At 45.8% G+C, this 14,185-nt stretch overlaps 1 protein-coding gene across 1 annotated transcript in view; it reads right to left on the reverse strand.

Moving 5' to 3' along the window:
- The window catches only part of EPHX2 (epoxide hydrolase 2), a 65,339-nt gene that overhangs the window by 28,929 nt on the left and 22,225 nt on the right, over nt 1–14,185 (reverse strand). Inside the window, exons 3-6 of the mRNA XM_080675795.1 lie at nt 9,622–9,781; nt 8,430–8,620; nt 5,292–5,414; nt 1,517–1,597 (exon numbers count right to left, since the gene is read on the reverse strand). Of these exons, the coding sequence (XP_080531921.1) occupies nt 1,517–1,597; nt 5,292–5,414; nt 8,430–8,620; nt 9,622–9,781 (555 nt within the window). The remainder of the gene's footprint in view (nt 1–1,516; nt 1,598–5,291; nt 5,415–8,429; nt 8,621–9,621; nt 9,782–14,185) is intronic.

Genomic DNA, 14,185 nt, shown 5'->3' on the forward strand with positions numbered 1-14,185 from the left:
AAAATAATCTTCACATTATAGAAATTCACTCAGAACAATTCCATTTAGCTGCATCCCAGATTTCTCCAAGCCGGTGTTCCAAACTGGAAGTTTGGGTCATGATTCCCAACAAGCTATTTTGCTCAAGAAAACATTAGGCCGACTTTTCACAAATCCATTCCTGAACTACAATCTTTTTATCAGAATATGTTCCACTGCCTTAGCCGGGTAGCTCAGTTAGTTAGAGCATCGTCCCGATATACCAAGGTTGTGGTTTGTGTCCAGGGCGTGTATAAGAATCAACCAATAAATGCATAAATAAGTGGAACAACAAATGAATGTATCTCTCTCTCCCTCTCTCAAATCCTATATAATAAAAGGGTAATATGCAAATCAAACGAAGTGGAACGAACACCTGCAGCCCCTCACCCCGGCCGGCCCTGCCCCGGAGCAGGCACCCCCACCCTGATCAGGGTCGGTAAACTGCCCACAGCCCCTCACCCCAGCCGGCCTGCCCCCGATGGCCCCCATTGGGCCGGGCCAGCTGGACCCCACCAGTGCACAAATTAGTGCACTGAGCCTCTAGTCAATAAATAAATATTAAAAAAAGAATATGTTCCACGGTCTTCCCTTTAGTACTTGGTAAAGGGAGGGAATTTAACTTTAAACTCCATACTCCTTATATTGAAAAATGTTATAGTGCTGATGTCCACTCAAATAATCCTCATCAACCTCTGTTCTAAATGGATCCTAACTAAAGGCCCATTTTGCTGTTTTGTATTTGACTAAGCTGAGAAGCTCAGCAAAAGTGCTTTCCCATCCCTTAAATGACAAATTAACAAAATTGCCTTAAAGCTGGAAAACGGGAAAGATCTATTATAACCCAGTTTGGGTTGCATTAGCATCCAGGGAGATGCATACAACAGCACCCCCTGAGCCTGGGCTCAGGTGGGGCTCTCAAGAGATCACTGCTCCAGCTCTTGAATCTGGGTGGTGGCAGGGGCAGTAAAACAGTTCCGGACACCCTTCTTCAAGGCAAAATGAGGAATCTATTGCAAGTGGTGGGATATGCATCAAGAGGATGACAAGAATAAGCCAGTCCATGAGGTTGAAGACACAAAGTTACAGCCCAGGCCCCAGCCCCAGGCAATGAGTCCCTCACTCTTCATCAATATAGAGATGAGGTCTGAAGGGGCCTTATGAAATGTTCACCCCTTTAGGCCACCCAGGATTATAGGAGGGGCTACACTGACTCTGACCCATAGCTTCCAGTACTACTTTCTTACACTCAAATCCTACTCATCCTTTGATGCCCATTTTACCATGTCGGCTGCACCCCACTGCCCGCATTTATGGCTGCTGCCTGCATATGGTCCGTGTCTTCTATTGATTTTTGAGAAATTATGCTTGTGGGAGATATGATTTCCCTATAAACAGTGGCTATTCAACTACCCTTGATATTGAACAAATGTCTCCATGATCATTTTAGGAGACCTGGTTAGAGTACTCAGCTGACTGAGGGAGAGTGCTCACTTACCTTGATTGGCACATACCCATGGCTCATGTCACTTGGATGGCATGGGATTGGGAGAGGGGCTGCAACTTCTGTTGTGAGAAGCTGAAAGTAGAAGGTACACAGTGAGAGGCATAGTGAGAGAGGCGTCTTCAGCTTCCTTCCATGAGGGGTTCTCAGAGTGAGTTTCCAAAACTCCAGAGTGCTGGTCCTAGAAGCGAGCTCACAGATCACCTCCCACAGCTTCCATCAGGGACTGACCAACCATCCTCCTCTCCTGTGGCACCACCATCTCATTATAAAGCTGTGAACACTGAGATTCAGAGCGATAAGAAATGTACCTAAATTTGCCATCTGAGAAAATGCCAAAGCCAGGATTCAGACCTGCTCTGTTTGATTAGAGCACAGCTGGACGTCATTTCTTCTCCTTCCTTTCAGTTCCGTGGAGGCCCCTGGCTGAGTTCTGAGCAATGAAATGTAGACAGAAGAGTATGGCCTGTGGGCCTAGCCCAGGGGTGGGCAAACTTTTTGACTCGAGGGCCACAATGGGTTCTTAAACTGGACCGGAGGGCCGGAACAAAAGCATGGATGGAGTGTTTGTGTGAACTAATATAAATTCAAAGTGAAGGAGCGGAGGGGAGAGCAAGAGAACCGGATAGAACAGCCGGATCCGGCCGGCGGGCCGTAGTTTGCCCAAGGCTGATCCTAGCCCCTGAAAATCCCCACCTGATCCTCTACATCCTCTTTTCCTGATTTTCCACCTGAGTGTCCGATGTGAACTCGAAAACCAAAGGTGGAAGATGGTGGGTCCTCCATCAACCAGATCCTTGAACGGCTGGGCAAAGCCAAGCCCTTGGCCGCCATCAACTGCTTTTACATAAACAAAAAGTAAGTACCACTTGTTCTAAAACACTGAGATGTTGGGCTTCAGTATAATTCTTCTCAAGGGCGGTTCCTCAAGTGGTCACCCAGGCTCACGCCGAATACCGCCGGGAACACAGAGTTCCCAGAACAGCCAGTCATACCACCATGGTATAGCTCTGTTAAAGGGTTTCTCCTCCAACTCGGCCAAAACCAAACTCTCTGTGCCTTCGTTGGTCTGCTAGGGTTGCCATAACAATGGACCATAGACTGGGTGACTAAATCAACAGAAATTTATTTTCTCACTATTCTCAAAGCTAGAAATCCTAGATCAAGGTGTTGGCAGGGTTGGTTCCTCCTGAGGCCTCTCTCCTTGGCTTGTAGATGGCTACCTGCTTGCTGTGTCCTCACGTGACCTTCCCTCTGTGTGTGTCTGTGTCCTAATTTCCTCTTCTTATAAGGACAAGAGCCATATTGGATTAGGGTCCACCCTAATGACCTCATTTTACCTTAATTAGTTCTTTAAAGATCCTATCTATGGCCGGTGTGGCTCCGTTGGTTGAGGGTCATCCCATACACCAAAAGGTCACCAGTTCGATTCCCACGCAAGACCAAATCCCCATGTTGTGGGCTTGATCCCCAGTATGGGGTATGCAGGAGGTAGTTGATCAAGATTTCTCTTTCACATTGATGTCTCTCTCTCCCCCTCCTTTCCTCTCTCTATAAAATAAAAAAAAAAACAATGGAAATAAACATATTTAAAGGTTCCATCTATAAGTACAGTCACATTCTGAGGTCCTGGGGCTTAGGGTTTCAACATATGGATTGGGGGTTGGGGGAGGAGGACACAATTCAGCTGATAGTCTTCTGCCTGCATGCCACTTTCTGTCCTCTGGAGTCTCAGGGGTTCAGATAACCCATCTTTTTAGATGTATTTAGGTAAACAGGAAAATTCCTGAACACATTGTCCTTAAGGGGCTTCTATAACTTATTGGTGTCAGTTTCCTGGAGACAGAGATGACGAAGGACAGGATGAGCACGTGTAAGTGAACGGAGCAACCTGTTGGTGACTTCTGCTGCTCAATTTCTCATCTTTAGTGCCAAAGGTGCAACCTGAGGAAGAAGCACTCCACGGCCATGCAGTATTCTCACCTCTGAAATGGGAGAAATTAAACTGTGAAATCCACCTCCCTTTAAACATGGGAGAGTCTGCATAGGTATCCTCAGAGGGGGAAACGTGAGTCCTCCACCTCTGTGGTGTCTAGAGAGGACCTGGGGTATGGCAGTGGGGATGGGGGCATGGACAGTGTGGTGCCCTCTGATGGCAATGAGCCTTGTCTGGCCAGAGGAGCCAAGACATGGACCACTGTGGCCAGTGTCCCTAGGGGACCTTCTTTTGATGTGTTCCCAGCTTCCTAGGTCACTCACCAGTGATGTCCCACTGCTTCCACGGTGGAAAGGGAGGGGGTTTCCTACTCTGATAGTTCTCCCATGTGTTTGTACAATTTACAAGCCTGTTCATGACTGAGTCCCACAGTCTTCCTGAGAGATAAGAGCATGCCTCTGTTCAAAAGGGATTGATTTCATTTTTCCTTATATCTTCCCCACCCCGCTGAGGAGAAAATGGGTGAGACATGGCTTACTTTCCTAATTTTACAAGACAGGAATCTGTGGCTCAGATGTGATGAGGGGGCAAACCTCGTAAATGGGACAAACAGGTGGATGCTCCGGTCTCTTCTCTGCTGGGTGAGACTTCCAGGCTTGTGGAAAGACTCAGTACGCTTGTGCAAGATGCTTTATGAAGGTTATGAAGTCATTACATATACATTTTTATTTCTTTGTTAAAGACAAAAAGGCAATTGTTCTGAGCGAAATTGTGTCTCCTGTTGAAATCCTAACCCTCAGGGCCTTAGAATATGACAATATTTGGAGATAAGGTCTTTAAAGAGGTGATTAAGGTTAAATGAGGTCCCTGGGTGGACCCACTGGAGTAAGAATCCCATTTAACCAGTGTCCTTATAAGTAGAGGAGATTAGGACACACACAGGGGAGCAGCCATCTACAAGCCCAGGAGAGATGCCGCAGAAGAAACCAACCTGCCAACACCTCAATCTTGGACTTGTAGCCTCCTAGCAAGACTGTAGTTTCAGACACCTAGTCTGTGCTACTTTGTGGTAGCCCTAGGAAACGACACAATTCCCTTTAAGAAAATGGTTGTGACGCCTTTGAAATCCATCTAGCACAATCAAGTGTATGGGCTCCCTCCTCCCTCCTCTTCCATTACACTAACATCCCTGAGCAAAGCACAGCATTATGCAAAAGGTTTGTGTAACTGTCACTCCTGGACTTGGTGGGATGGGTGATCTTAGGTAAGCTCAAAAGAGCAAAAGGTTCCTCAGCTTTGGCAGAGCCGGCTAATTGCCAGGCAGCCCCCAGGGTGTGATTAAGGACATCCCGTCCTCAGTGTGAGGGACAGATTTTACATAACAGCCTTCCTTCAGACTGGCATGAGGGCATAAACCAGGAGGAACCAAACAACTATACCCGAGTGCCAGCGGCATGACCTGGCACACAAGGTGAGGGCTGGGCTCTCTACCCTCACTGGGGTAGACCTAGCAGCTAGATTCTCAATATTCACTCTAAAGAGTAAAATGGGGTGGCTTTGAAAGCCCCACTCTTGTCTTGGTTCCCCTGACTCTGACTAGTACAGATTCTTGCTCTCTGTCCATTGACTGCAGAGAAAGCAACAAGGTGTTCTTCAAGGACTCCATGGTGCTTACACAATGGGTAATGAACTTCCACCCAGGAGGGCTAACAGGGAACCATGCCTGGAGCAATGAACTGCCTCCACAGTGGTTCTCCTCTGACTTGTTTTGTCTCATGTACCTAAACAGAGACAAGAAACAAGATATCCCACTCAGCACAGATGTGCAGTTACCTGCACCCCGGTGACTTTCTCCAGCTCTTGCAGGGCCATGTCACTGTCGCGGACGAGGATGGTGACCATTCCTAAATCACGGGCTGACTTCAGATTGGCCCCGATGTCATCCAAGAAAACAACCTGAATCCAAATAGCATGGACACTAGCATCATTTCAACCAAAGCAAACTTCATGCATGAGAGACAACACCAAAATAAATACATTAATTTGTTAATAGTGACTACCTACACTGAGTGGCCAGATTATTATGATCTCTGAACGCATAATCATCTGGCCACTCAGTGTGTGTGTGTGTGTGTGTGTGTGTGTGTGTGTGTGTGTGTATTTTAGAGGCCTGGTGCATGAATTCGTGCATGGGGGGGGAGGGTCCGGCCAGCCTGGCCACGGGAAGGGGACGTGGGCTGTTGGCTGGCCTGCCTGCTGGTCGAACTCCTGGTCAAGGGTACAATTTGCATATTAACCTTTTATTATATAGGATACACACTGAGTGGCCAGATTATTATGCATTCAGAGATCATAATAATCTGGCCACTCAGCATATACTAATAAAAGGGTAGTATGCTAATTAGACTGGATAGACCAGACGTCTTCTCAACGTCCGGAACTCCTTCCAGACAAAGCTGCAGCAACTGTGAGGGCTGAGCGAGGGCAGGCAGCTGTGGCGGCCAGCAGTGGCAGCAGCAGCAGCAGGGTGATGGGGGTGGCGCCTTCCCCTGATAGGCCCGGTTGCCTCCTGCAGAGGCAGCAGGAGAGGGGACTGCGTGGTCCCGGAGCCTCCACAGAGGCTGGATGGGGTGCAATTGCAGCGCCTCAACCCCCCACACCCCCTCCCACAGCCGTCCTGGCCCCAGATCGTGCCCCTCCCCCCGCACCAGTGGGAGGGGGCGGGGCCAGAGCTAAGAAGCAATGCTAAGAAGCAGCCCCTGCTCATGTCTGGTGAGCACAGCGGAGGTGGCGTGAGCCTCTCCTGTCTCCATGGCAGGTGGGCAGTAAGGAGCAAGGGGTCCTGGACTGCGAGCCCCGGACTGCGAGAGGGATGTCTGAGTTCCAGCTCAGGCCTGATCCCCAGAGGGTCCTGGTATGAGAGGGCACAGGCCGGGCTGAGGGCCCCCTCCCTCCAGTGCACGAATTTCATGCACCAGGCCTCTAGTTTTACAATAATGAGATAAAGAATGATTTTTCTCTCCATGTAACTGTTTACTCTTAAAATTAAAAACATTTAATTACAGAAGAATCACATAAACACACAGATATATGTGTTCCCACATACACCTACTGCTTTCAGCCTGAATTCTGAAGGTCTGAGAAGATTAAGGAAGAATATAAGTTATCAGAATGACATTAAAATTCATCTAGAAAGATCAACAAATATGAATTGACAAAAAAGGTATGTCTGGAAAAGAACTGTAATAAAGGCAGATAAGAAAACAAAGCTATGAAAGGTTAAAAAGAAAAGTTTGGTACTAATAAAGAAATGAACCAAAAAATAATAATCAATGCAATAGAAGAGAGTCTAGGAATAGACCCAAATACAAATTACAGCTTAGCTTTAATAAAAGTGTAATGTCTAATTGATGAAGAAAAAGATTATTTAGCTACTAGAGGCCCAGTGCATGACATTTGTGCACTGGGTGTGGGGGTGGAGGTCCCTTAGCCTGGCCTGTGCCCTCTCGCAGTCCGGGACCCCTCAGCGGACATCCCCTGAGGAGTCTTTAGTGCTGCCACAGAGGCGGAGGCAGGAGAGGCTCCCACAACCCCCACTGTGCTCACCAGCTGTGGGCCCGGCTTCTGGCTGAACAGTGCTCCCCCTGTGGAGAATACTGACCACCAGGGGGAAGCTCCTGCATTGAGCATCTGCCCTCTTGTGGTCAGTGCACATCACAGCGACCGGTCGTTCTGCCGTTTGAGGGGAAAAGTGGATACTCCATATCTTACTTCAAAATAAATTTTGAATGGGTCAAAGGTTTAAATTTTAATAAAAATAAAGGAGTAAGAGGTCCTTAGAGTAGTAGAAGAAAGCATGGATGCATTTATTTATAATCTTGGATTAGAGTAAGCCTGGACTTGTAAGCAGCTCCTTCAACGCAAAAGCCCTAAATGAAAATACATTTACTTACACTGAATGGCCAGATTATTATGATTTCTGAACGCATAATAATCTGGCCACTCAGTGTATATCCTATATAATATCCTATATAATAAAAGGCTAATATGCAAATTGTCCCCTTGACCAGGAGTTCGACCAGCAGGCAGGCTGGCCAACCGCCCATGTCCCTTCCACCTGGCCAGTCTGGCCGGACCCCCACCCATGTACGGATTCATGTACTGGGCCTCTAATATATATATATATATACTGAGTGGCCAGATTATTATGCGTTCAGAGATCATCATAATCTGGCCACTCAGTGTATGTGCATATAAAAATTTAGAGCATTGTTATAATGCTTAACCCAGGGACTGAGGCGAGCAGAACCTAAGTTTTAGAGAAAGGCCTTCCTGGTGTCATTGAGCCTGATAAGGATTCCCAAAGATGGATCTCAGGGTTTCATTGGATCAGGTGTGGATGAGGTGGGGCCAAAAAGAAAGAGTCAGAAATGTCAGGGAAATAAATTTAATCTTGGTCCAATCACCTTTTTGAATATTAGAGTAGGGGAATACAATGCAAAAAGTGTTTTAGAATAGGTCATCTAGAGACAGGATGAAGACAGAATTTAGGGGTGCAGGGGTGCTTGGAAAACTATGGCAATATCGGAGCCCATTCCTGTTCACCCTTTGGTGGGGTGACCCTGACTAGCCTTGTGGCCTTGGGAAAATCTCTCAGGGTTGAGACCTGTTTTTATAGGTAAACTAAGGCAGCTGGTCTAGAAGTTTTCAATAATACCTATTTTGATCAAGGTCCTATAAAAGCCACAAAGTGGGGTCAGATGCCTATCTTTGGTAGAACTTTCTAGAAGAGATGGGTAAAAGTCCTTTAGAAGTCCTGGCCTGAGAGAAGTGGAACCTGCCACTGGACCTAGAACCTTCCTGCCAAGCCCCAGATATCCCCAACCTGCTCACTCCTCCTCGGTTTTTCTTTTTGGCAATATCTCTAGAACATTCTTTCCCAGTGAGTGAAAGGAAGCATCTACTACGTACCTCATTGGGGCTGGCCTTCAAGGTGTCCAACATAAACTTGTAGATCTGAGGATCAGGCTTGGCCATTCCAATCCGACATGACTCTATCACGAAGTCAAAGTGCGGCCTCAGGTCACACATCAGCTGGGCCAGGCGGCTCCTCTGGGTGCTGTCATCCAGCCAGTTGTTGGTGAGGATGCAGGTTGTAAACCCTGAGCAAGAAGTCACCAGTGAATGGACCAGCTACAGAACTTTGCCCCGAGAAGCTCTGCCTGGAGCCAAGTAGGGTTCTACTCACTTACATCAATCTCCTGATGCTGGGAAAGAATCATTTTCACCCTTAAGCACCTCCTGACACAGGGACACGAGAGTGAGCCCACTGTGTATATAAAGGGCTTTCAGAAGCCCAGATGGAGATGCTGCATCTGCCTCCAGACTGCCTTTCCAATGCACCTTCCAGTCTGTGTTACTGCAAACTCTGCTCGACTGCATTTCAAAACACCTGCTTTGGCTTTCAGAGACTGCATTCCCATTTCAAAACAAGAGAAATGTAGTAAACAGAGATAGCAGTGCCCCTGGGCTTTCTCGGCCTAACCAGAGGGAGCAAGAACCCCGAGATACTGGAGACGAGACACAGCTGAGTCGATGGTGTGACACTTTCCACATAACGTGAGTGAGAAATATGGGGTGCCTTAGCCACAGGCAGGCAAGTCTACTGATAAGTGGGTGGAATGATTTCAAATACACTCATGAAGATTTGGGCTCTGACATTAAATAAATCACCATTGAATGAACATGATCTCATGTCTTAGACCATTTGACACCATCTGAATCCAGATCACCCAACTCATAGCACGTCCCTGTGACAACCAGAGGTTGAAAAAAATCATAGTTATTTAAAAGGCCTTATATCATCACTCTGATAAGAGGTTGGGTCATTCAGGTCATTACTAATGTCACCAGAGGGAGCGAATTTTGCTCACAAGGCAGTCTCTGGCAAAAATCACTTTATTAAATTCAATTCTTTCATTTTCCCAGCCATTCTGATAGTGCTGCTTTTTGCCATTTGGTATAACTTACTTTGGGACTATGTTTTAAGGACAGTTTTCCATCAAGGCCCAGACAATTTCTGACCTCAAAACACATTTAGATGTATCTCTACCAGGGGTTCTGGTGTGGTTGGGTCAGAAAATGGCCAGTATTAGATCCTTACCCTTTTTTTTGAGAGTGAGAACTGCCTGAAGCATGGAGTGGTTGATCTTCCTTGCTGAAATGGCCTTGCCAAAGATCTGACTGACAGAGAAATTCTCAGGGAGGCTGATTCCAGAATCCTCGGAGTGCTTCTTATAGTCTTCTTCCACGAGTGACACCCACTGTAAAAGTAAATTGTCCAGGGACTGTCAGTTGGTACAATCACTTGAAAAAGCTTTTGGCAGCATTTACTAAATCTGAATATGCATTCCTTGTGATTCAGCAACTTCACTCCTGGACACATACATTACAGGAAATGGAAATGTCTACATATATTCACTTAAAACATGTACAAAAATGTTCATGGCAGCATTATTCCTAAGACCCCCACACTGGAAAATACTCAAATGCCCCTCTATGGGCTGAATTGTGCACCCCCCAGGACCTCAGAATGTGGCTGTTCTTGGAAATAGGGTCTTTAAAGGTTACCAATGACCTTGTAGTGTTGCTATATCTAACGGGAACTCACCGTTAGATATTTTCATTTTAATTGACCTATCAGTTGCATTTGACACAGTTGATAACACTCTTCATTTAAAACTTGATAACCTGCCATGGCCAGGTGGCTCAGTTGGTTAGAGCATCATCCCAATATGTCAAGATTGTAGGTTCAATTCCTGGTCAGGGCACATACAAGAATCAACCAATGAATGTATAAATAAGTGGCACAACAAGTTGATGTTTCTTTCTCTCTCTCTCCCTCCCTTCCTCGCTCTCTGCAAATCAAATAAAAATTTAAAAAACTAAATAAAACTTGATAACCTCTTGGCTTTCAGGACTCCACACTCTCTTGGTTTTCTTCTTTAATGAAGATGCATTATCCATCTCTGATTGCTGGGTCCTTCTCACCAACCTGACCTTTAATATCAGAGTACCCAGGACTCTGGCTCCTTCCATTTATGCTCTCTTTCCCCATGATCATATTAAATCCAATGGTATTAAAAATACCATCTACCTAATGTAAAATATATATATATATATATATATATATATATATATATATATATATATATATATATTTTCAACCTGGACCTCTTCCTTGGACTCTGAGTTTATATATCCAGCTGCCTATTCCACACTCTATTTGGATATCAATGAACATTTAAAATTAAAATATCCCAAATTGAGTACCTGATTTCCCAACCCCCACAACCACCATCCCTCTTCCATTTAAGAGCAAACCATACTTCCAGTTTGCTTTGGCCAGAAGCCTAAGTCATCCTTAACTTCTCTCTCATGCCTCTCATTCAATCCATCAGGAAAACCTGTTGAATCTACCATCAAAATATTCCCAGAATTTGACCACTTTTTACCACTTCTAACAATTCTACCTTAGTTTAAGCCACCATTATCTTTCTCCTGGATTTTCTAATAGCTTCCATAAGTGGTCTTTGTAAAATAATCTTTGCCTTCTTGGTCTATTCAGATAACAGCCAGAGGAGGTTTTAAAAATACACGTCAGCTAACATCACTTTGCTTCTCAAATTCTCCCAATGCCTTTCCATCTCACTCAAGGGAAAAGAAGAAGAAGAAAAAAGAAGCAGAATGGAAAAAGAGATTGAAGTATATTCATACAATGGAATATCATACAGCAAAGAGAATAAAACTATAACTTCATATTTATAATTTTCATAAATACAATGTTGAGGGAAAAGAGCCAGATAAAAAAAGAGTGTGCCTACATGATTCCATTTACACAAAGTACAAAATAAGCTGAAGTAATCTATAAGGTTAGAGTCAGGATGGTAGTCTTAGAGGGCTAGTGTGAAGAAGGGGCTTAAGTGGGGTAACTATGGTGCTGATAATGTTTTATTTATTTGTTTTTAATCATTTTTATTGATTCTAGAGAGAGAGGAAGGGAGAGGAAGAGAGAAACATTGGTGAGAGAGAGAAAAACATTGATCAGCTGCCTCTTGCATGCCCCCTACTGGGGATCAAGCCTGTAACCCAGGCATGTGTCCTGACCAGGAATTGAACCATTGACCTCTCATTGCATGGGACAACACTAAACCAACTGAGCCACACTAACCTGAGGCTAATGTTTTATTTCTTTCCTGGGTGCTGGTGACAAGGGTATATTCAGTTTGTGAAAACTCATCAAGCCATATACTTTCTGCACTTTTTATTTGTACAATATACATAAAAGTTAAAAGATGAATTCATTCCTAAGGTATCTATATATATATAAGCCTAAGTGACTGTTACAACTGAATGACTGGAACGACCAGTTGACCAGTTGCTATGGTGCAAACTGGCCACCAGGGGGCAGACGCTCAATGCAGGAGCTGCCCCCTGGTGGTCAGTGCACTCCCATAGGGGGAGTGCTGCTCAGCCAGAAGCTGGGCTCATGGATGGCCAGCGCAGCTGCGGTGGTGGGAGCCTCTCCTGACTCCACAGCCTCTCCCAACTCCGCAGCAGTGCTACCAAGCAGCTGGCGGCAGGCGCAGGGGGTCGGGATGAGCGCAAGCAGCATAGTGCCAGCTCGGGCTCCTCCCGGGACGCCTGCACTGCTTGGTGCACTGCTACACCCTTGGGGGATGTCTGACTGCCAGTTTAGGCCCGGCCTGTGGGGATCGGGCCTAAACCGGCAGTTGGACATCCCCCGAGGGTCCTGGATTGCGAGAGGGCGCAGGCCAGGCTGAGGGGATCTCCCCCGCCTCAATGCACGAATCTGTGCACCAAGCCTCTAATGACTTTTTAAAAGACAAATGGAACCTAAGTAGCCTTTATCTTAGTATAACTGGTTTTTCAGACCTCTTCCTCTAACTTATTTAAGTTTCCTAAAAACTACACACAGGCTAAAGAAGACTAAATGGGTGTAGGATTTTCACTGCAATTACTAGAAACTCTCTCTATAATTTCTATGTTTATTGAAAATATATAGTACTTCTTTCTTTCCTTACTTTCCAACAGTATTACTGCAGCTTTTTAATTGGTTCAAGCTTAGTAACATTTATTCCAAATATCATTCCAGTTGCCACAATGTGTGTGTGTGTGACAGAGAGAGAGCGAGAGAGTTTTAAAGTGCAATTCATTATACTCCAAACAATAAGACCATATTTGCCTTCACAGAAAAAGTGGGTTCTTGCCTCCTATTACAGTAAGCCCCAAGTTCTCTGGCTGACCTATAAGTGTCTGTAAGTCATAAAAATTTTTAAAAATATAGATGGTTTTATCTGTGTATTTATAGAGTAGATTCTCAATAGCCTTTCTTCTTTGAGGCACTAATAGAGAATTCAAATGGTTTTCAATCCTGATTACATTGTTAAAAAATAATTGAGGTTGTAATAACAGTAATAACTATTATTTTTTGAGCACTTACTCTGCACCAGGAACTATGCTAAGCACTTTTCAAGCTTAATAACAACCTGTGAAATTGATAGTATTATCACTCTTATCTTATAGATGGCAAAACTGAGACTGTGAGAGGTTAAGCAAGTTGCTGAGGTCGCTCAGTCTATAAGGGGGAACTATGGTTCAAATCCTGATCTCTGACCCCCACAGTCCACACATTATATAGTTATTAGTTAACACCCCTCCCCAGTGGCAATAGCTACTCCAGTGATGACCACTATAAAAAATAAACAGAAAATAATGTGGGTTGGCAAAGACGTGAAAAAATTGGAAGGTTTGTGCACTGTTGGGGGGAATGTAAAATGGTGTATCAGCTATGGAAAACAGCATGGTGATTCCTCAAAAATTAAAAATGGAACGATCATATGATCCAGCAGTTTCATTTCTGTATATATACCCAGAAAAAATTGAAATCAAGGTCTCAAACAGATATTTAATACACCCATGTTTATAGCAGTATTATTCACAATAACGCTAAGGTGGAAGCAACCCAAGTGTCCATCAATGGATGAATGAGTAAACTGAATGTGGTATACATATTAAAAGACAAATGGAACCTAATTAGCATTTATCACAGTACTAGGGGCCTGGTGCACGAAACTTGTGCACAAGGAGGTGGGAGTGGGGTGGGTCCCTCAGCCCGACCTGCACCCTCTCCAATCTGGGAGCACTCAGGGGATGGCCTACTGATGGCTTAGGCCTGCTCCCCGTGGTTCTCTGCTCTCTGCGGACCTGCCTACTTGACACCACCACAGGCCCTGGTGTCTGCTCTCTGTGGGGGCCTGCTTGCCCTTAGCCGCCAGGGCCAGGGGCAAGCAGGACCCTGCTGTCTGCTCTCTGGCTCGCCGCCACAGGGGCAAGCAAGGCCCTGGTGTCTGCTCTCTGTGGGGGCCCTGCAGGGAACTGCTGGCCCCTTGTTGCCATGGCCAGGGGCAAGCAGGGCCCTGCTGTCTGCTCGCTCACTGCAGGGGACTGCTTTCCCCTTGCTGCCATGGCCCGGGGCAAGCAGGACCCTGCTGTCTGCTCGCTTGCTGTGGAGGACTGCTGCCTGCTTGCTTGCTGCGCCTGGGAACCGGGGATGTTCCTGCCTTGCACCCAGCTGCTCCGTGCCTGCGTGCATAGGCCCTGCGTGCATAGGCCCGGAGTGGTCAGGGGGTTGTTCCGGGACCCCA

The sequence above is a fragment of the Plecotus auritus genome (genome assembly GCF_963455305.1).
Source record: "Plecotus auritus genome assembly, chromosome: 6".
In the NCBI taxonomy this organism is placed as follows: Eukaryota; Metazoa; Chordata; class Mammalia; order Chiroptera; family Vespertilionidae; genus Plecotus; species Plecotus auritus.